This window comes from Ovis canadensis, chromosome 16 (assembly GCF_042477335.2).
Source record: "Ovis canadensis isolate MfBH-ARS-UI-01 breed Bighorn chromosome 16, ARS-UI_OviCan_v2, whole genome shotgun sequence".
Taxonomy (NCBI): Eukaryota; Metazoa; Chordata; class Mammalia; order Artiodactyla; family Bovidae; genus Ovis; species Ovis canadensis.
Window position 1 is genome coordinate 69,982,336 of NC_091260.1, and position 24,204 is coordinate 70,006,539.

At 40.9% G+C, this 24,204-nt stretch overlaps 1 protein-coding gene across 2 annotated transcripts in view; it reads left to right on the plus strand.

Moving 5' to 3' along the window:
* Nucleotides 1-24,204, plus strand: part of RETREG1 (reticulophagy regulator 1) — a 156,916-nt gene that overhangs the window by 127,851 nt on the left and 4,861 nt on the right. For both annotated transcript variants that reach the window (XM_069556125.1, XM_069556126.1), the window contains 3 exons: nt 18,385-18,511; nt 20,854-20,938; nt 23,545-23,682. In XM_069556125.1, the coding sequence (XP_069412226.1) occupies nt 18,385-18,511; nt 20,854-20,938; nt 23,545-23,682 (350 nt within the window). The remainder of the gene's footprint in view (nt 1-18,384; nt 18,512-20,853; nt 20,939-23,544; nt 23,683-24,204) is intronic.

A 24,204-nucleotide genomic window follows, 5' to 3' on the forward strand; every position in this document is an offset into this window, starting at 1 on the left:
TACTGACTAGACAGTCCAGTAAACAGTGACCTAGAGGGAGAGGAGTAATGGGTATGGATATATTGGGCAGAGTGTGTTCAGATTTTTCCCATAACTTCTTGTGGAAAAACTGGAATAAACTTTTTGGCCAACAACATGGGGCCCAAGCAAGCTGGGGAGGTGTGAACACACTCCTAGGAGATCTGATTCAGTGTCGGTAGCTTCCTAGAAATGGTTACAATATTGGGCAAGCAGGTGTTCTCCAATGTACTGGCTTGGCAGTTTATCCACCCAGAAATCGCTTGTGGCAGCCTTTAGATTCTCCTGAACACCACAGAAGGAATTTGCATTCTGGAGGCAGCCGTGAGTGTCTGCAAAGATGAAAGGGAACGGCGGAGATGGCAGGCACCTCTCTCACTGGCATGAAGTTCAGCCTAGATCATTCCAGTCTCCTTTATTTGCATCAAACTACATTGCACAAGGGAATATGAATTTTTAAGAGTAAGGTCTTCTAAGCAAGTTATTATTGTGAATGGAAATGAAATGTTGGGGGAAATGTTTAAATAAAGTGTTTGCAGAAACCCCTTCACTTTTCAGGTATAAAATGAACAATAACAGTTATCAAGGTGGTGAAAAATGCACTGAAGGTAACTCCTTTTTAGTTCATTATCAGCCAAATTCTTTTTTTTTTTTAACTTTTTATTTTGTATTGGGGTCTAGCTGATAAGCCAGTTAATAATGTTGTGATAACTTCAAATGAACAGCAAAAGGACTCAGCCATACATATACACGTATTCATTCTTCTCCATGTGGTCTTGGAGAAGACTGGAGAGGGAAGCCTGGTGTGCCGCAGTCCATGAGGTCGCAAAGAGTCGGACACAACTGAGCGGCTGAACTGAACTGATTCTTCTCCAAACGCCCCTCCCATCCATGCTGGCACAGAACACTGAGCAGAGTTCCCTGTGCTACACAGTAGATCCTTGTTGGTTATCCATTTTAAATATAGCAGTGTGTACGTGTCCATCCCCAACTCCCTAATTATCCCTTCTGCCCCATCCTTCCCCCCACCCTGGCCCCTCACAACCATTAAGTTCTCAGTCTGTGAGTCTCTTTCTGTTTTGTAAGTAAGTTCTTTTGTATTTTTTTTTTCAGATTCCACATATAAGGGATGTAATATGCTATTTCTCCTTCTCTGTATCAGCTTGATTCTTACTGCTGCTCTGTGTATGATAAAGTAGGGGAAATACATTCCTATAACAACTCTCTAAAAGCAGACAGGCTGTGTTAATTGCTTTTTAGAATTTTTCTTTCCCTAAGAAAGCTATCACTAGGAGAAATAAGTTCTGAAGTTTGTCTTCACAGCATCAACCACTGCACCCCCTCCCCCGACAAAATATGGCTCCTCGGTAGCCTGTGCCAGGCCCACCTCTCCTCCCCTCCCACCACATATGCCTTTCTAGTTCATGCCAGACACACCCCCACCTTCCACCATGCTGCTCTTGGATATGGCCTTGTACTCATTCACCATTAAAACATGCAATATCCACACAGTAGCTCATTGTTAAAAATCTGCTTTTAAGGGAGGCTGATGGCCAGTTAGGCAAGCAATAAGACATCATAATGCGACTCTCGTTTTTTCTATGACTGGTAACAGTGATCTTCTTGGTAGGGCACATTCTTATGAAGTGAAGTGAAGTGAAGTCACTCAGTCGTGTCTGACTTTGCAACCCCATGGACTGTAGCCTAACAGGCTCCTCCGTCCAGGGGATTTTCCAGGCAAGAGTACTGGAGTGGGTTTCCGTTTCCTTCCCCACACTTTCTTGTAGGAATCATCAACATTGTTTACTGGTTTTTAAAAGACAATAAATGGGAAATTCACTCTTTAAAGACCTAAGGTGAGACTGGGGCCTGTGATTTAACAGTGTAGCATTTGTGTGTGTGTGTGTGTGTGTGTGTGTGTGTGTGTGTGGCTGCGCTGAGTCTTCTTTGTTTTGTTTAAATTTATTTATTTTTAAATGAAACAAAGATGACTACTTTTAATGATGAAAGGTACAATTCACAGAGAAGATAGACACCATAAACCATTGGACACCTAACAACAAAGAAACGAAGATACATAAACCAAAAAGCAGAAGAAATATAAGGGACAAGAAATATATGTATAATCATAGTGAGATATATTCTTCATTACAGTGCTTGGACTTCTTCTGTGGTGGTGCTTGAACTTAGTTGCCTCATGGCAGGTGGGATCTTAGTTCACTGACCAGGAACCGAACCCATGTCCCCTGCACTGGAAGGTGAATTCTTAACCACTGGCCCACCAGGAAAGTCCCAGCAGTGTAGCATTTTTGATAAACACCTCAATGATAGGTAGCCACTGACTTCCCATTTGCCATATTCCAAGGTATCCCTTTAACACAAAGGCTGCCAACAAATTCTCAAAACAAAATTGATGTTAATTGACCTTTATAAAAAAAAAATGCCCCTTGGAGGAACTTGATCATCATTGAGCCTGTTTGAGTTGTATATACCTGTTCCAGCCCAGTGCTATGGCTAAGGTTTCTCAAAAAACAAAATGAGGAACTATACAGTTAATGAAAAATTTTGCACCATAAGAAATACATTCTTCAGTATTGTCACAGAAGCTTAGGCTTCATGCAGCTAGGCCAAAGGGTTTTGTTTGTTTTAAGAAAAAGCAGGGAGGGGACATTTTCTTTTGACTCCAACTATAGTAAATCCTGGATGGTACTTCACTGGAAATGTAGATATCAAACAGAATGGAGAGAAAGGCTTATATCTGAATTAGCAAACATGCTTCCCAAGAACAATTTCTGTTTTCTTTGGAGAATGTTTCCTGGTTCTCAGGTATTGTCTGTCCTTCAAGGATAAAGTAGAAACCTTTTCTTTCCTCAGGGGTAGTTATTAAAGCAGATTTCAGTGTTTACAAATGAAAGGGTGTTGACTTTCTTGAAGGTCTCAAGTAGGAGCTTGTTAGGAGCTTGTAATGGAATTTAAATTGTTCATGCCCTCGGCTTAGGAAAGTCTACTTGTTGAAAAATTAACAAAATTGAAAACGCTGGAAAATAACTACTGCGGGCATCTGTTCATAGAAGCTAGAATCATATAAGAAGTAGTGTGATGGGCGTCTAAAAAGAAATTATAGAAACGAACTTACAAAACAGAAACAGATCCACTGACTTTGAGAAGGAACTTATGGTTTTGGGGTGGGGGGAGTAGGAAGAAGGGGGAGAGGGATAGTTCGGGAGTTTGGGATGGACACATACACATTGCTGTATTAAAAATGGATAACCAACAAGGACTTACTGTATAGCACAAAGAACTCTGTTCAATGTTATATGGCAGCCTGGACTGAGGTGCGGAGTTTGGGGGAGAATGGATACATGTATATGTGTGGCTGAATCCCTTCACTGTTCACCTGAAACTATCACAGCATTGTAAATCTCTATACCCCAATACAAAGAAGTTTTTTTTTTTTTTTTTGTTCCAAAAGTAATGTGATGAGCAACCAAATGCCAGGATTCCAGAAGGCCTTGGTAAATTGATCATTGATGATCTCTGCTCCCTGGGGAACTGGCAAGGCAGAGTTGAGGTGGAAGGAAGGGCAGTTTCACAAAGTGGCTGATCTCTAATTCCTTGGTGACATGGTATAAAAAGAGAGAAAGAGCTCCAATAAAACACCAAGTTGCCTGGAGGGAGGTGAGGCCCAGCTTCTCAGGGCAGGAAGAGCCCACACTCAGGTGGGCCTCCGAGTGGTGCCTGGCAGGGTAGAAAGATGTCCACGTGGCTCGTTGATCTGAGAAAGTGAGGGCTTCACATGGAGTGCTATATAATTTCTTAATCTCATGTTTGCTTATTTAATCCTCCAGTTGACATATCTCATTTGCTTTGTCATGGTTCTAATTCTATGAGTGTTTGTGCAGGGAAACAAATCCCTGTTTTTTATTTTGTTTCTCTGCCTACACACCCTCACGCGCAAACACACCGGCATGCAGGGGAACACGCCGTGGATCTGGAGGATTAAAAACAGTCATAACACATCGCACTAAGAAATGTCCAGATCTGTAACTGGAGACTGACTGACCTTTCTAAGAAAAATTCAGCAGTAGTTAACATCAACAGATGTTCACTACCAACAGAGAACATGAGACCATTAGTCACCAACTGAGAACGACAGGGCAATGGAGGGCTCGGGGCCAAAGTTTATTTATAGGTGTGATGGGTGAAGCAGCTATTTGTCTCAGTTGCTAGGTGACTCAGTTTAGGTTATAACAAATTCCCTCCTTCAAAAGTTTGTCAATATATGGGATGTCGATGTGTTAACTTTCTATAAAATATGGTTCAGCTTCAACTTCCAATCCGTATGGATTAAAAATAAAACCAGAAAGTGTAAAATAATGTATTTTCTCTGGAGGTAGTTTGACAGTTCTTCTAAAGATCTTTGGAAATGGTTATTGTAATATGAGGGCTTAGGGATATGGAAAATCTTATAAGTGAGTAGAAAGGTGTGCGTGTGTGTGTGTGTGTGTGTACTTGTTCATGTGTTTGAGAGAAAACAGCAATAGCTAAAAATATTGTTTAATGGGTTGACATTGCCCAACAGCAACAAACATATCCTTCTGTCCCAATAGCAAGATGAATATTCATGGAGTTTCACATTCTGGATGACTTCACGGGCCCCAGTCCTGTCTCCATGGGTCTCACTGGTGCTCGTGAGTCACGTGAAAGTAACAGAAGGTAGGACTGGATCCAGGGATCTCCATGGCATGAAGACCCAGGTTTTACCAGAAGGAATTCTACCCAAAACACCAGTTGCCAGTTCAGGAAACGTTTGGAATAAATGAGCCCTATTTCCTTATTACCTAATTTCAATGACACAGTAATGCTGCATTTCCAAGAAGAAAAGATTAAAACATTCCATGTAAGTGAAAGTTAGTTCGAAAATTATTTAGCCTTTTCGCCTATGGTCCACATATAAAGGAATACACACTAAATATTGTGATAGGTAACATATAGAAGCATTCAGATAAATTAATAAAAATCGTACATGGTGTCATTAGACTTGGCATGGGATATGGAATCACTTGAGGGTCTTGGAATATAATTAGCTGCAGCAGTGGAGAGAGGAAATAGAAATCTAAACTCCTGGGTCCTGAGCTTCACCTGGGAACCTAGATGAAGCTGAACCTTCTTCAGCGTCTCTAGTTCTATAGCTCAGCATTCTGGGAGTCCGTAATCCATCCGTGTTAACTGCTCTAGCGTTCTTTCCCACTCATCTTTGAAATGCTGCCAAGTTCCATTCCAGGAAGTTCTTCCTGTGTCTCACTTCTCGTGATCAGCATTCTCATTTATGAAGGTCTCCTATTCTGTGTGTGTTTGTTCTCTGACCTCAGTAATTAATGTATCTAAGCCTCAGTTTCCTCACCCGTAGGACAGAATAATAAATTGCATCTCACGCATAGGCTGGATGTAAGGATTGAATGTGATGGTAAGTTTTCAACATCACAGCATGGTGCTTGGCTTCTTGTAAGAATTAGTTGTTATTCTGATTTCACATTGTCTGGAACCCCCTTTACTTGAGCTTCTCATCGTCTTCTTTGGTGTGAGTTTTTTGTTCTGTTTCCATCCTTCCATTCTATTAAAACTTTATTTAAACGTCATCTAAATAGAACTTCTAAAAAGCTCTAATTTGAAAAGATACATGCACCCCAGAGTTCATAGCAGCATTATTTACAATTGCCAAGATATGGAAGTGACCTAAGTGTCCATCAACATATGAATGGATTAAAAAGATGTGGTGTATACATATGATGGAATATTACTCAGCCATGAAAAGAATACGACTTTGCCATTTGCAAAAACATGAGTGGACTTAGAGAGTATTATCTTAAGTGAAATAAGTCAGACAGAGAAAGATAGATACTGCAAGTTCTCACTTATATGTGGAATCTAAAAAGTATAATAAAGTAGTGACTATGACAAAAAAATAGAACAAACTAGTGGTTACCAATGGGGAGGAGGGGACAGGGCAAAATAGGAGCAGAGGGGAGTAAGAGGCACAAACTATTAGATATAGCATGAGCTACAAGGATATATTGCACAACGGAGGGAATATAGCCAATATTTCATAATAACTAGAAATAGAGTATAACCTTAAAAATTATGCACTGCTATATTATATACCTCTAACATATAATATTGTATATCTGTATTACAAGTTGATTGTACACCAACTATACTTAAGTACAAATAAAACAAGGTGAAAAAACTAACAAATGAAACCGTTCGAGTACTAAAAACTAAAAAAACAAACAAAAAAAACCCCAGAAAGTAAAAGTTGAAAATCACTCAGTTGTGTCCTACTCTTTGTGGCCCCATGGACTGTAGCCCGCCAGGCTCCCTTGTCCATGGAATTCTCCAGGCAAGAATACTGGAGTGGGTTGCCATGCCCTTCTTCAGGGGATCTTCCCAACCTAGGGATCGAACTTGGGTCTCCTGCATTGCAGGCAGATTCTTTACCGTTTGAGCCCGCAGGGAAGCAAAAAAGAAACTGAACTGTCAGAATAAACTCTGTGGAATCTTATTCCATAACTCTTTTTAATAGTTGTTTCTACCTTATAATTTAAAATATATTCTACAGTTCTCCATTGCACCCCTCCTCCCCGAAAAATGTAGCACTTTGTTTTACATTGTAAATGCCAGAAATCAGACTGAAGCCAGCTAGAGCCAAAAAAGGGGGAATGGGCTCTACAAGGAGGGCATCTATGTTTGGGTTTGTTTTGGACTCAACAGAAACCAGATGACCTCACACTGAGCATCAGGAGTCATTCCTAGCCTCTACCCCCACTCACTCCTACTCCTCACACTCCTTGTCCCGCTTTCTGTCTCTCTCCGTCTGCTCCACGATTCCTGTCTCTTGTTGGTGATTATCTCCTCAAATCTAAAGCTCAAGGAATCTGTGCAAGAGTTATTCCAATATGCATTAGATGCAGACACATACTGTCTGCACTTATATAATTCCACTTATATGCGGGACCTTGTTGTTCAGTCAATAAATTGTATCCAACTCTTTGCGACCCCATGAACTGCAGCACACCAGGCTTCCCTGTCTTTCACCATCTCCCAGAGCTTGCTCAAACTCCTGTCCATTGAGTTGAAGATGCCCTCCAACCATCTCATCCTTGGTTGCCCCCTTCTGCTCCTGCCCTCAATCTTTCCCAGCTTCATGGCCTTTTCCAGTGAGTCAGCTCTTTATATCAGGCGGCCAAATAGTCGAATTCATAGTCAGAAAGTACATGGGTAGTTGCCAGGGGCCAGCTGAGGAGTGGGGAGGGGGACGGGGAGTTGGTGTTTAACAAGGACAGAGTTTCAGTTTAGGAAGGAGAGCAATTCAGCAGACGGATGAAGGTGAGAGTTGCTCAACAGTGTCAATGCACTCGGTGCCACGTCATTGTACAGTTAAATATGGTTAAAATAGTATGTTATGTTACTTTGACCACAATTTAAAAAAAAAACATTAAAAAGGAAATATGTGCAAAGATTTAAACTTTGGTATATTAAAACCTGTTCTTTTGCTTTGAAAAATTACTTTCGGTTTTAAAAGTATCTTCTGAGTTTTAGGTTCACTGTGCTCAGTCGCTCAGTCACGTCCAGCTCTTTGTGACCCAGTGGACTGTAGCCCGTAGCCCGCCAGGCTTCTCTGTCCTTGGGATTTTTCAGGCAAGAACACTGGAGTGGGTGCCATTTCCTTCTCCAAGGTTCACTGCTGCTGCTGCTGCTGCTGCTGCTGCGTCGCTTCAGTCGTGTCCGACTCTATGCGACCCCATAGACGGCAGCCCAGCAGCCTCCCATCCCTGGGATTCTTTAGTCAAGAACACTGGAGTGGGTTGCCATTTCCTTCTCCAATGCATGAAAGTGAAAAGTGCAAGTGAAGTAGCTCAGTCGTGTCTGACTCTTCACGACCCCATGGATTGCAGCCTACCAGGCTCCTCCGTCCATGGGATTTTCCAGGCAAGAGTATTGGAGTGGGGTGCCACTGTTCACTAGTATATACTAAAAAGACTTATTATCCTATAAAACATACAATAATGAAACAATAGTAACATATTCAACAGGCTCTCCTCGTATATCTAATCCCCAGCTTGGTTTTTAAGTGTCCCCACCAACCCACACCCCCAACCCCCAGCAAATAGCCCTCAATTCAATGAAATGTCGTTTTATAAAAGTGAGTTTCATATATAACGCGAGCAGGGGAGAACTCATTTTGGGGTCACACCTAATCCTTTTGCTCACTGGTTGAGATGCAGTCAGATCACTCACTGGTCATCTTGAGATCCCTGAGGTGGGACAGACAGACAGACAGCTGCACTCAATGCAGGTTGATTGAAATGAACCGAAAGGGAAATGATACTGAAATGCATTGTTTGTTCTCTGCCAGAATTCATTTATTTCAGCATTATTTTTGGTTGTGCTCAAAGACACTTGGGAGTGAAAGAGATAAAACAGGCTGCCAGCACGTGTTCTTTCCTCTGGAATTACCATCTATTTTTAAAGAGCACCCGGGCATCACATTTCTTAGTCTCACAGAACCCCCTAATGGAGAGAATTGTGTGTTGCACCCGGAAAGCCAAATGCATTCCTGGTTCATGTACGAAGCCCTTAAACTGTGCAAAGGCTAGTTTGCCTTTTAATATAAAATTTAGACAGTGTTTTTGTTAAGTAGATTTTTAAAGAAAAAAAGATACACAGTCAAGTGAAAGGTATTTTGCTGTATACGTGAAACTAACACAATATTGTAACTATACTTCAATGAAAAAAGATGAAGAAAATTCTTTACCGCTGAACTATAGTGCCACTATTATCATTTGTTAGTTTGATATTTTGTTAAATAAATACTGTGCAAGGAGGTCACTATGCATATATTAAAAGAGTACATCATATATGACAGCATCAAAACCCATCAGATTTCTAGGAACAAATGTCATGAAGGGTGCATCACCTCTATACTAAAAGGAGTAAACAAAAGATAAAAGAAAAACCAAATTATACGCATATGTTCATATACATCTGTGTGTGCATGTATATTTAATAGCTTTACAATAGATCTTGAAATATGGTAGCGTATGTCTGAACCTTGATGCATCTTTTTCAAGATTTCCTTGGCTGTTCTAATACATTTGAATCAGTTCTAATGAGGTGGATGACACTGGAGCCTATTATATAGAGTGAAGTAAGCCAGAAAGAAAAACACCAATACAGTATACTAATGCATATATATGGAATTTAGAAAGATGGTAACGATAACCCTGTATGCAAGACAGCAAAAGAGACACAGATGTATAGAACGGTCTTTTGGACTCTGTGGGAGAGGGCGAGGGTGGGATGATTTGAGGGAATGGCAATGAAACATGTATATTATCATATATGAAATGGATCACCAGTCCAGGTTTGATGCATGGGACAGGGTGCTTGGGGCTGGTGCGCTGGGATGACCCTGAGGGATGGGATGGGGAGGGAAGAGGGAGTGGGGTTCAGGATAGGGAACACGTGTACACCCGTGGCTGATTCATGTCAATGTATGGCAAAACCACTACAATACTGTAAAGTAATTAGTCTCCAATTAAAATGAATAAATTTATTTAAAAAAAAAAAGAGGACGAGACACCAGGGCTGTCTCTCTGTGTGCACACGAAAAAGTCACACGAGCACACCACGAGATGGTAGTCATCTATAAGCCACGTAGAGGGTCCTCACCAAGAACTGTGTCTGCCAGCACCTTGATCTTGGACTTCCCAGTCTAAAGAAGTGTGTTGCTTAAAAAATAAATAAATTCTCATGTAAATTTTGGGATTAGGCAGCCAACTGGCATAAAATCTGATGAGATTTTGAATTTGTAGGTCAAATTGGAGACAATTGACATATTTACAATATGCCAATATATCTACTCCGTGAACATATTCCTCTATTTACTAAGGTTTTCTTAAGTTTTTCTTACTAATATTTTGTAGCTTTTAGTGTAGCGATCTATGCATCTTTTGTAATATTTATTCCTAGGTATTTGGTGGCTTTTGATGAGACTGTAAATTATATACTTAAAAGTTTTTTGTTTTTGTAAGTTTCTATGTTATAAATAAATGAAAACTCAACTGCATAAAAAAGGTATGAAAGAAAAATTAGAAAATCATTTAGATCCCAGTTTGACCATGTGGGTCCATAATAAAACTCACCACTTTTTATTCCTACGTATGACAGAGTTTGGAGGAGGAAATGGCAACGCACTCCAGTATTCTTGCCTGGGAAATTACCTAAACAGAGGAGCCTGGCGGGCTATAGTCCATGGGGTCACAAAGAGTCAGACACAACTTAGCCACTAAACAACAACAGCATAACACAGTCAAATTACTTTAAATCAGTTGGATCCTTTGAGACCCTGCTTTTAAGCCGTGTTAGGACCACAACACGTGTTAGTCCATTTCAGTCTGGACTCATTGTTCTCCGCTACCAAGGTCGGACGTCTGAGCACTCTACCCCGTTGTGTGAATTCTGAGCATTTCTAGTCCCGTCGGTGGGATCCAGTGTCCTCCCCAGCCCTGTGAGCATAGGACTCCCTGCCCTCATTCCCTCACATCCTTGCTGATGCTTTTTGTTCCTCACTCGTACCATGGTCACCCTCAGCTGGAGAGTCCAGGGGACCCTGGAGGTGGCCTGTGTTCTGTTCAAGCTCTTACCCCCCTCCCCTGCACACACTGTTGTGCCAGCTCCAGCCTCTGTTTACTCTCACGTCTGCTTCCTCAATTCGGCTAGTTGCCAGGACCCGCCTTGGGAGGGGATGGCACCTCCCTGCTCTGGAAGGACAAGTTGGGTCCCTGCTATACCATCTTGCCTGAAGCAGAATTCCCCTCTTGTCTCTTATTTTTGAAACAAGAATGCTATGTGATTTTCTCACTGGGTGTTTCTTATTTTGATCTTAGGATAAGAAACACCTGACTCAAGATGAACTTATTTGCAAAGGAGAAATAGAGACACAATGTAGAGAACCAATACTTAATGGACACCAAAAAGGGGAGGGGGTGCAGGATGAATTGGGAAATTGAGACTGACATGTACACACTACTGATAGTATCTAGAACCTACTGTATAGCACAGGAAACTCTACTCACTGCTCTGTGGTGACCTAAATGAGAAGGAAATCCAAAACAGAGAGGATATATGTATATGTATACCAGGCAATCCTAAAGGAGATCAACTCTGAATACTCCTTGGAAGGACTGATGCTGAAGCTGAAGCTCCAATACTTTGGCCACCTGACATGATGACCTGACTCATTGGAAAAGACCCTGATGCTGGGAAAGATTGAGGGCAGGAGGAGAAGGGGACGACAGAGGATGAGATTGTTAGATAGCCATCACTGACTCAATGGACGTGTGTTTGAGCAAACTCTGGAAGATGGGGAAGGACAGGAAAGTCTGGTGTGCTGCAGTTCATGGGGTCAGAAAGACTCGAACAGGACTTAGCGAGTGAACAACAGCAGATAGCTGATTTACTTTGGTATGGTAGAAAATAACACAGTGTGGTAAGGCAACTGTACTCCAATAAAAATTAATTTTAAAGAAAAGAAATGCCTGCCTGAGAATCACCTGGAATGCTATTTTCAAAGGGCAGATTTCTGAGGTCACCCCAGGCCTGCTCTACCAGAGTTTCTGGAATAAGGCCATGACCGCTGTTTAAACAGTGCTCTGGAGTTCACACATACTTTCCACGTAGTAACTGCCTTAAGAAATTACTTTGGCCACATGTAATATCTATGCCTAAGTGTATTCTAATAATTGCCTGATAGCTCAGTTGGTAAAGAATCCGCCTGCAACATGGGAGATCTGGGTTTGATCCCTGGGCTGGGAAGATCCCCTGGAGAAGGGAAAGGCTACCCACTCCAGTATTCTGGCCTGGAGAATTCCATGGACTGTATAGTCCGTGGGGTCGCAAAGAGTCAGACACGACTGAGCGACTTTCATTTTCACTTAGTTTTCATTTTCTCAGTTCCATGGACAGAGGAGCCTGGCAGGCCGTAGTCCATGGGGTTAAAAAGAGTTGGACATGATTGAGTGTGTGGTGTGAGCATACACACACACACACAACAGATGTGGAGGCAGAAAGAAGAGATGTTGGCTCTGACTTCTCCTGGGAACCCAGAGCTCCCTTCTGGGGCAAAGTGAGGCTGCTTGTCTCAGGAGCCATTTCCCTTAGAACTTCTCAGGCTGGTGGAACCATGTTGGTTCTTCAGTAAGCAGCTGCTTGTCTTGAGCATGTTCTTTGTCCAAAATCTATCCCTTTAGTTTCTCTTAAAAAGGAGACTGTAATTTACTATATGACTCTGGAAACTCAAACCAGGGCTCCGTGACAATCTAGAGGGGTGGGATGGGGATGAGAGGGTGGCTAAAGAGGGAAGGAACATACGTAAACATGTGGCTGATCCGTGTTGATGTATGGCAGAAACCAACACAATACTGTAATTATCCTTCAATTAAAAATAAACCAACTTTTAAGAAAAGGAGAATGTAACTAAATGGACATTTTGGAAAGCTCTGCACAGCTGCAGACTCTTGGGAAGAGACCAAGTGACAGATGCGAAGGCTGGGAGGTATGGCTTCTCCGGGAACCATGTGACCTGAATTCTTGGAGAGTCTGGGAAGCTGGGGCTGATGGTAATGATGGAGGGACTCTCACGTGGTCCTTGTCTCCTGGCAGGAGTGTGCCGAAGATTCATTCCTTCGAGAGAGAGAAAATTAGTGGGAGAAGGAAGCAAGTGAAGGTAGGGAGGAAAGAAGGAAAGAGAAAATGGTAGACCAACAAAAGAAGTGCATGTTCTCTCTGAAACTGTGGAGGAAAAATCCTTAGCCCTGGAATATTGATGTTGAAGCCATTGGTATCTATTTTTTTTCCCTCTTGAATGAACATCAGTCATAGAACACTTAACACTCTTTGGTGAAGAACTTGGTGAGTCAGACAGAGAAGCAGAAGTATCATATGGCATCCCTTATAAGTGGAATCTAAAAAGAAATGATACAAATGAACTTAAATAGAAGCAGACTCACAAACTTATGATGGCTGGGGGGAAGGATGGAGGTAAGGGGTAGTTAGGGAGTTTGGAATGGATATGTATATGCTGCTGTGTTTACAATGGATCACCAACAAGGACCTACTGTAGAGCACAGGGAACTCTGCTCAGTGTTATGTGGCAGCCTGGATGGGAGAGGAGTTTGGGGGAGATGGACACATGTATATGTATGGCTGAGTCGCTGATTAACAACTATCAGAACATTGTTAATCAGCGATTCCCCAATGCAAAATAAAGAGTTAAAAAAAAATTTTAACGATTAAAAAAGAAGAAGAACTTGGCCAAGATTCACACCATTTTTCAGCCTCCTTTCTCTTGGTTGAGTCTTTCGTTGCCCTTTGATTAGCGCCAGGGATGGTGGGAAGGGAGCCACATGCCATGTAAAAGATCTGTCTCCCTAGCACCGTCCAGTATTCACAGCAGATCCTTTCTCTGGTTATGCGTTTTCCAGAGGAGGCTCTCTAGGAAAACCTAGAGTTTGTTTCTGGAGCAACTCAGAGCCTGTGTGCACCCATGCATGTGAGTACGTATGTGCAGCTATAACCTGTATTAACTTGTCAACCACCCATCAAGCATGACTCTTACGTTCTGATGAATATTTGGATTCTGAACAGGAAGTACTCTTTTCTTTCTGTAAAGAGTTGGTCCTAATGATGCCCTGTTGGTCTTGGTCACAACCCATCCCCCCTGACTCTAAAGGAGTGAGTTTGATCAGCTTGTGTTCCTTCTTGTTCTAAATTACAATACATGGTCTCTTCCAAGATGTCATTGAATGGATTCTTCCCTTGAAGAGGGCACATGTTTTAAAGGGAAGAGAACTGTATTAGAAATCAGGCTCTGCCCTAAACTAGCTGAAAAAATAGGGATCTCCCTTTCCCCATTTATAAAAGAAGGGAATTTGAAAAGTTGCCATCAAGTGTCCCATCTCATTCTAAATTATATAACTGTATTATTCAAATATATTATGTAACTGAATTACCTGAATAGAACTGTGGTGATGTCAGTTACTGGTAGACTACATATAATGGAAGACAATAGAAATGTATAACCCACTGGTCCTCAGAATTAGCCACTGGAAAATTGAAAAGTATTATGAAACTCCCAGAAAGTAACTGTGCCAGGTGCATGTTTTATTTATTTATTTTTTAATTTATTTATTATTATTATTTTTTTTAATTTTAAAATCTTTAATTCTTACATGCGTTCCCAAACATGACCCCCCCTCCCACCTCCCTCCCCACAACATCTCTCTGGGTCATCCCCATTAGAGTGTACATGTAGAGTGACATCTCTTCTTGGCCCTTGAATTCCCATTTTCTTCTTAAATCATATTTCCATTAAATTTTATTCAGGACAATCTATACATTATTTTTATCTCAGACATTTATACTCTTTCCAAAACCCATTTGGTTAGATGATATTTTCATGATTTACACAATGAATTTCTCATTTCTGTTTGTGATTTCTACAGTAATGCGGGTATCATTAGAATAGTTTAAGGCATTTAAAAAGATGTTTTGATAAGCCTCAAGTATTTTAGTTCCCCACATAGAGATTGAATCCTGGCCATGGAGTGAAAGCACTGAGTCCTAACCACTAGCCCATGAGCGAACTCCCTAAGGGGATTTTGTTAAAAGTAAAGATGAGTAACCAGTGGAATTTGTTGTCCCAAAGTACTGTGACAGGAGGTAACATTTGTATTTTGACTATAAGATGTGAAGTGGGATATACGCATGTAAGAATGTTACTCATTTAATTAAAAGAATGATTATACATTAAGCATCAAAAATCACTGCAAATGGTGACTGCAGCCACAAAATTAAAAGACGCTTGTTCCTCGGAACAAAAACTGACAAATCTAGACAGCGTATTAAAAACCAGAGACATTACTTTGCCAACAAAGGTCCGTATAGTCAAAGCTATGCTTTTTCCAGTAGTCATGTATGGATATGAGATTTGGAACATAAATAAGGCTGAACACTGAAGAATTGATGCTTTTGAACTGTGGAGTTGTCGAAGACTCTTGCGAGTCCCTTGGACTGCAAGGAGATCAAACCAGTCAATCCTAAAGGAAATCAATCCTGAATATTCATTAGAAGGACTGATGGTGAAGCTGAAGCTCCAATCCTTTGGCTACCTGATGTGAAGAGCCAACTCACTAGAGAAAAAGACCCTGATGCTGGGAAAGATTGAAGGTGGGAGAAGAAGGGGACGACAGAGGATGAGATAGTTGGATGGCGTCTCTGACTGTACGGACATGAGTTTGAGCAAGCTCCAGGAGATGGTGAAGGACAGGGAAGCCTGGCCGTGCTGCAGTCCATGGGGTTGCAAAGTGTCGGACACGACTGAGTGACTGAAAGGCAGCAACAATCAAGGAGTTTTAAATCAAGGGTGTGAATGTGTACATGTACATAGCTTTAAGAACAGTGATATTGATGCATCATTCCTGTGTATCCAGCACTTGAATTAAGATATATAACATAAGGATATTCAGGAATTGCCATCTTAAGTCTTATTCCTTACATACTCTCATCTGAGGTAACTGCTCTCTTGAATTTTGTTGTTTTTTTTTTTTTCTGTTTTTAACGTTTCCTTGCTTAAAGAACTGTTAGCTTAATGTGATTTTGAGCTTTATAAAAATGAAATTATGCTGTGTGTATTCTTCTGTGATTCCCCCCCCCCAATATTACGATCCCAAGGTTCATGTACAAACTTGGAACCTGTGTTCCTTCATTTCCATTCTGTCTTTCATTTCTGAACACAGCTCACTTTATTTGTTCATTATCCTAATGCAAGTATATCTTAAATTTGCTTCAAAATACAAAATGTTCACTCATTCCATTCTAATCATTAAAATAATAATAATCGAATTAGTTCCATTATGTTTTTCATAGATTTTTGTTAGAATTATATTTGCCAATCAATTTAACCAAATGTTCATATACTACTTACTATCCCTAGAGAGTAGAAATTAAAATCTTTATTTATTAGGTTAGCCAAAAATTTTGTTGGGATTTTTCCATAAGATGTTACCCCAAATGAACTTTTTGGCCAACCCAGTATATCATGCACTGAGCCAGCTGCAGAGGAGCCTACCCTTGGCAATTTGTTAACAAGCCTATGTTATTGAAGAAAAGAAGCCATAGGTTAGTAGCCAGTTCAGTTTTTACTCCCCTGTACAAAATTGTTTCCCATTGAGTTGATACACCGGCAAGGTTTTGTTACAGATAGTGACCGCCTAGCTATGCACTTACTGTTTCTTTTAATAGGTCTGGAATCATTCACAGGATATACAGGCCTAGTGCTAGATTTGGTCACCAGTGTCAACAGGCTTGCTCAGTGAGTCCTGAGTGGGTAGAGTTTATGAATACATAAACTGACAGCTAAATGTCCCCAAAAGTTCATTTCTTACAATAGCTGGGAAATCATTTGGCAAATGTCTACCTCATGGAGTAGCATCTGCCTGAACACTGGAGGCTCACTGACTGTCTGGCAGAGCTTTGGTTGAGGCTGATAGAGCAAAGAGGAAGGACAATACTTTTTTTTTTTTAATGCTTTTTTGATGCTGTTGACCTCACTTAAATTAGCTTAAAATTTATACTAAAAAGGGAAATTGTATTGCTTATAGTTGTCATGGTATTGATTTGAAAATTTATTAAAAAGAAACAGTTTCTGGGTAGTTGAGCACCTAAGGGCCAAAGTGGCTTTGATTTATCATAGGGCTGAGTTGAAGGCAGGAGGAGAAGGGGACGACAGAGGATGAGATGGTTGGATGGCATCACGGACTCGATGGACACGAGTTTGAGCAATCTCCGGGAGTTGGTGATGGACAGGGAAGCCTGGAGTGCTGCAGTCCATGGTGTTGCAGAGAGTCAGACGCAACGGAACCGCTGAACTGAAAGTGAAAGTGTGTGGAAGTGTTAGTCGTTCAGTCGAGTACAACTCTTTGCGACCCATGGAATGTAGCCCTCCAGGCTCCTCTGTCATGGGATTCTCCAGGCAAGAATACTGGAGTGGGTTGCCATTCCCTTCTCCAGGGGATCTTCCTCACCTAGGGATCGAACCTGGGTCTCCTGCCCGGCAGGCAGACTCTTTACCGTCTGAGCCACCAGGGCTACTAGAGTCCAATCTAGAGATCAGTCTCACTCTGGCACCCTTGCAGTCACAGTTCAGAGGACACTTCACTAACAGTGTGTCCTCTACTAGACACATTTGTTTAAAATTACCTATGAAATGATTGAATTTGGGGGCCCTTGGTAGATCTTGTTTGGTATATTTATGTGATAAGGTAGTATTTTAAGAGTGGCATTTGAACTTGATGGCTTTGTAACTGTAAGAAATGCCCAGTGTCTGCATGTCTCCCTCCTGGAGCAGTTGCGAACAGTTTTTAGTTCCTGTAGAAAAAAATGAAGACGGGGACCCACAGTACAGATGATTGAGAAAAGATATTCTAGAAAAATATGGGGTATTGAGAGATCTTGTTGAGCTTAACAGTTTTCTACTGAGTTGACCAACATGGACTACCACTGACCCTTGAACAACCCGGGTTTGAACTGTGTGCATCCACTTAGAGTGGATATTTCTCAATAGTAAACATACAGGGTCTGTTGTTGGCTAAATCCTTGGATGCAGGGGAACGACCAACATGAAGGGCCAACAATAAATTGTACATACATGGATTCAGTGCAGCATTGTGCAAGGGTCATTGTGAAAATGCAATATTGGTTTTGATGTTGAGGATGATAAGATTTATGCCAAGGTTTCTTTCAAGGTGCTGTGGCTTCTGTATCCTTAAGGTTTAAAACATTACTAAGAATCCCACAAGGTCTCTTGCTATCATCCCAGCTCCCTGCAATGTCATTCTCTGGTTTGCTCTGCTGCAGCCACACCAGGCTCAATGGTGCTTCAGCTCCATCTCACACCAGGGCCTCTTGCATACGCTGTACACTGTTTTGTCTGGAACCTTTCCAAGCCCTTATAGGAAATAGTGCAAATCCAGATCGTACTGTAAAAGTGACAACTTCAAGGATGCCCCAGAGCCTCCACTGTATGCTTTTCCTTTGTTGTGACCAGATAATCATGGAGTTCTGTGCTGGCCTTGGCCTGTGAACTTCCTTGGACAAATATCTGACTTGTTCATCTCTGAATTTATATGGCTTTTCCAGAGAGTGTAGTCACTAGGAGGTGCTCAATGAATATCTGCTGAAGCAGTGACTATTGAGTGAATTATCCAAAGTTCAGTTAAAAGTTTTGTTTTCTTTTTCTCTCTTTAGCTGGGAAGTTATCAATTCTAAACCGGATGAAAGACCCGGGTTCAGCCACTGTCTTGCAGAATCATGGATGAACTTCAGCATATTTCTTCAAGAAATGTCTGTGTTTAAACAGCAGAGCCCTGGCAAGGTAAGTTTTCCAAGGAAGGAGAATGATGTGTGTGCTTTAAGATGTGCGATAAACTTGGAAACAAATGAATTAACCTATTTCATCAGCTTGTAAGAGTTCTCCAACTCTGAATGTAACATACTAGGAAATGTGCCATAAAAACTGATATTAGCAAGGTCTGGGAATGTTAGTGTGTTAGCACCAGAAAGTCCTCAACCTTATAATTTAATTGGAATTGGATTTCTATTTTATCAATATCTATGTAGCTTATTAGCTAAAATAAAATGAATGATGATTTGTCTTCTCACTCAGTCAGACCAAAGATAAAAATGTGTTAGGGGCTCTGTGACAACCTAGAGGGGTGGAATGGGATGGGAGGTGGGAGGAAGGTTCAAGAGGTAGGGGACATATGTACACCTAAGGCTGATTTACATTACTGTATGGCAGAAACCAACACGACATTGTAAAGCAATTATCATTTAATTAAAAATCAACTAATTAAAAAAAGAATTTCAGTTTATGTTAGTCTAGACTAGTTCTCAAGTCAAACGGAGATAGAATGAACACATAGCCCTTTGAGGATGCTTTTGGAGGTAACTGCATCTCACTTTCAGTCTAAAAAGTCAAGACTTTTGAGAAAGGAAACCTTTGGCAGAAACATCCATAGGGATCATATGAATGGAATGAGTATTTTTCCAGTGAAGATGAAAACCGATGAGGAGCAGAGTCGAGAGTGGTTTGAAGGGGCTGCATGGAGAAATGCAACTGTAGTGTTTTATGTGTAGAAGCAGCTCCTGCTACATCCTGACACCACGGGTGAGGTCCAGCGCCATCGGTAGACCCTCCCCTTCCAGGGCTGTAGTCAGGTTTCTTGAACGTCCCCCTGTCATTGGAAGGAAGGACCTAGGAATGTCCTCATTTAAAATCCCTCCCTTATAGGAAATCTAACCTTCAATGAAGAGTAGAACTATATTTGGACACATTTTGAGCATACTAACATTGCAATATTATATGTGGATAAATCATTTTAATCACTGAAGGCAATTTTTAGAATAGATACCAATATGGTGGTGGGGGTGGAATAAGTCATGCTTTTGTTGCTTCTTTTACTGAGATGATTAAACACATTGTCAGAAGATTCTGGACTTAAACTTTTGCATTGGGTTACACTAATGTGCCCCAAGTCAGTTAGCCTAAGATGATGATGCTTTTAATACAGATTTAGTGGATAATATGAAATCCCTTTGCAAAACTGAATTCTGTATATAGTAATCCCTTTATTTGTTCTTTTAAGTTTTACGGTCTTTCCCCTTCCATTTTGCAAATAGAGCTCCATATTCTTCAAGGACTCCTGATACTTGAGAAACAACTCAGTTTTGTTCCCATAATTTCATCTGTTTTCCTTTTGACTAGTGAATTTGTTAACCCTGTGCCCAAAATGAAAAATCAAAATTAATCTGAATTTTAGACCCACTTCCTCTTTCTCTTTATCAGTAATTAATCAGAATTATACATGCTGTCCTCATGACTTATTTTGAAATTCTCTTAATGAATTTTCTTGGCTTATCAGTGAAATTTAGTACCATAATTTAAAGCAAACGAGTAAGATAGTTTAAAGAATAGAGTATGGAAAACAAGTGAAGACTTTATGGGACAGTTTTTCTGTCTTGATGTTTTAATTTCCTAAAACAATGGAGATTCTTTTGGCCGCAACTAACAGAGAAAAAAAAACAAACTGAACTTCACCCTAGGAATTTAGTTTCACTCATCGTTGGTTTCCAGGTGACCTAGGAGTGGAATCGGTTTGAGGAGCAGGTGATGAGAAAGGAGGATAATAATGGCCACTAGATTTATCCTACAATCTACTGGTAATCTGCAATCACAATTGCTTACCAGCTGGATAAATTGCTATTATGTTTATGTAAATACCTCTAATTTCTCTAACATGTTTTGCTGGATTTGTGGATTTCCATGGACTTACAGGTGTAGTTTGAACTTACAGATTTCATTCCTGGGCTGCATTGTTTTCAGAGAGTGAACATGAGTGAAAGAAGTTTCCAGGCACATACTACTCTTCAGGTCTCTCGCATCTAGCAATGTAGCCGATTAACGGGAGATGTTCTCTGTGCCAGAAGTTAACTTCTGGAACCTTCAAAATGATTAGTATTTAATGTGAAAGTGGATTAAGGCTTGTTGAAGACAGCAGTCACTAGATCTAAGTGCAGAGAACACTGTTGGAAGAATATTTGCCATAACATGATAGATGACAGATAGATCAATAAGTGTGTGTGTATCGTGTGCTCTGAAGTGTCTCGGTGTTATGAGCGAGTGAGTAACTGTCCGATTACTTCTGTTACTTCTAGTTTTGTCTCCTGGTCTGCAGCGTGTGCACCTTTTTTACCATCTTGGGAAGCTACATTCCTGGAGTTATACTCAGCTATCTACTGTGTAAGTGTGTAGAACGTTCGGCTAATTGATACAACACATATGATGTTATTTCATGGTCTATAAGAACTTCCATAGCTTAGAAGAGCGGGTATGAGTTCTTGATTATAAAGCAAGTTGACTATTTAATTTTCTGCTCTTCAAAGTTTCTGCTTTTTCTAGAGACATATTGCTTTTCCACAATTGTACAAATCATGGTCAAAAAGCAAGGTTGTAAGCAACTCATTTTATTTTAAATTATGTCAATAAAACAATAAAGTTATACTCTCCACCCCTCCCCCCAAACACATTAATTCCTTTGCCATTGTGCATGACTGGCAGCTCAAATGTAATTAAAGGCACAATGAGGGCGTCCCTGGTGGCTCAGTGGTGAAGAATCCATCTGCATGGATTTGATCCCTGGTCTGGGAAGATGCCACATGCCTTGGAGCAGCTAAGCCCCTGCACCACAACTACTGAGCCTGTGTTCCGGAGCCCGGGAGCCACGGCCACTGAGCCCACGTGCTCCAACTGCTGAAGGCCGCACACCCTGCAGGCCGTGCCCCACGACAAGAGAAGCCACAGCAATGAGAAGCCCTTGCGCAGCAAGGAGAGAGTAGCCCCTGCTCGCCCCAACTAGAGAGAAGCTCATGCAGCAATGAAGACCCAACACAGCTGAAAATAATAAATAAGTAAAATTATTTTTTTAAAAAAGCACAATGAGACACCATTATACCCCCGCCAATGTGGTGGAAATTAAAACTACTGACTGTATCAAGTATTAGGCAGGATAGGGAACAATTAGAGTTCTCATGAATCGGTAAAATGTCACAGCCACTCTGGCTAACAATTTGGCAGGTTTTCAAATGACCCAGCCATTTCAAAGCAAGGTATTTATTTACCCAAGAGAAATGAAAGCATACACCTTCACAAAGACTTGTCCACAGATGTTTATAATCACTCCAGTATTCTGGCCTGGAACAGTCCATGGACTATATAGTCCATGGGGTTGCAAAGAGTCGGACACAACTGAGCAACTTTCACTTTATCTGTAGTAGCTGAAATGAGAAGATAATTCATATGTCCATCAACAGAGAAGGGGGTAAACAAATTGTGATATAACCATAAAGTGGATTACTACTCAACACTAAAAAATTGATATATGCAATAATCTGGACAAATATAAAAGTAATTAGGTGAGCGGGAGAAGCCAGGTTAAAAAACAGACTACACACTGTATGATTCCATTTATATATAATTCACAATAATCTTTAGTGACAACACACATAAGTGATTCTCTGAGGCTGGGGTGGGTGGGGTGGGGAAAGGCAGGAGAGAAAGGGCTAAGAGAAACAGGAGGAAACTTTAGGGGCTGGCAGGCATGTTCATTATTTGTCAGTATGACAATTTCTTAGTTATAGGCATGTGTCAAAACTTTTCAAACTGTACATTTTAAATGTATGCAGTTTATCATATATCAGCTATAACTCGAAAGTGCTGTAAAGAAGTTGTGACTTCATGCTTTTCCTGAAATATGTGACATTCTGGCCTTGCCACCTTTTTAGATGGGGCAGCAACTCTCCACTAAACTAACCTTCTTATTTCCCTATTTTTCTTGCACCAGCCTTTACATTTTACATACACCTCCTTGGCTTCTAAAGATATTTGAGTTTACAACTCCTATTTAAAAAAGGTAAATGGGCATGTGTCCTAACAACTGCAAAGAAATAAACACGAGGGCATACAGTATTGATTAGGGCATAGTGTTGATCTTCATTTCTTTTCATATTCCAAAAGCCTAGCACAAAAGGCAGATGAAGTGAAGTGAAGGTCGTTCAGTCATGTCCAACTCTTTGCGACCCCATGGACTGTATAGTCCATGGAATTCTCCAGGCCAGAATACTAGAGTGGGTAACCTTTCCCTTCTCTAGGGGATCTTTTCAACCCACGGATTGAACCAAGGTCTCCCTCATTGCAGGCGGATTCTTTACCAACTGAGCCACAAGGGGAGGCAAATGGTCAGGGCTCGAATTCATTCTCCCAAGTAGAACTCATGTGGAATGTTTCAGCCCTTGAGCTGCCTTGTTTAAGAGAGAAAGGAGAAGAGAGCCAGGGAAAGAGTGTCTAAATAAGGGCCAGGCGTTATTCAGATGGTCTGTATTCATCTCAGTTATTCTTCACAAAAACCCCCAGAGATGGTGGTGTTATCCTAATATGACTGATGAGAGGCTAATGGATCGTGATAACTTTTCTATGGAGAAATGTCATTTAACAAATAAGTAGAGTTGATATTTTCATCCAGGACTGTTGTGTGAGAAGCATGTAACCTTTGTATGAATTTTGAGTGTAAGAGGGTTGAGTGGATGGAGTTATCAAATTACAAGTCTATGAGAACAGTGATCATGGGAGGTGTGTGTGTGTGTGTGTGTGTGTGTGTGTGTGTGTGTAGGAGAAAATGTTTTCATTACAAGGAGAAGAATGAAATTATGAACTTATTTCACAGAGGCATTTCCCCAAGGGAAAAAACCCCAGTTTGTCAGTAAAGGAACTGAAATAATTTTGTGAAATACTAATAGGTAGTTGGAAAGCAAGGTCATTTCCCCTGACCTCTCTTCCTCCTTATCTTTCAGTGCTGTGTGCATTTTTGTGTCCACTGTTCAAGTGTAATGATATCGGACAAAAAATATACAGCAAAATCAAGTCATTTCTCCTGAAGCTAGATTTTGGAATCAGAGAATATATTAACCAGAAGAAACGTGAGAGAGCTGGTAGGTAACATTTGCATTTTAGATTCCACACCTGAAATGAGGCATTGCTGGCTCGTTTATTATGAAATCACTTTGAATGCATTTTAGGGTGTTTTAGCCATTAACTACATATTATTACAGAAGCACATCCCCCCACAAAGTAACATAGCTTTTTCCCACTTAGGCACTTATTATTCTTTTCTCGCACATGTAATAAAGTGGCTTTTTAATCCAAACTATCGGGGGAAAGAGGAAAGGCTTCGGAGGCCTTTATTTGCTATTTATTGTGTACTTTCTCGACATTGTTTGCTTTTGGGGCAGGTGCTTGCAAATAACAAATGACACGGGTAGGGCAGAGAGTGGGCGCCATGGAAGAGGGGAAGGAAAAGAAAATGGAGGGAAGGCCAGCGCGATCCTTTCTCACATTTTAACTTGGCTTCTGATCTTATAGAGTCTCAACTAGAGCGAGCTCCAGAAGTTTCTCGAGAGCATCTTAAAGTTTAGATTTCATGGCTTCCCCCAGAGTGTCTGATTGAGTTGGTC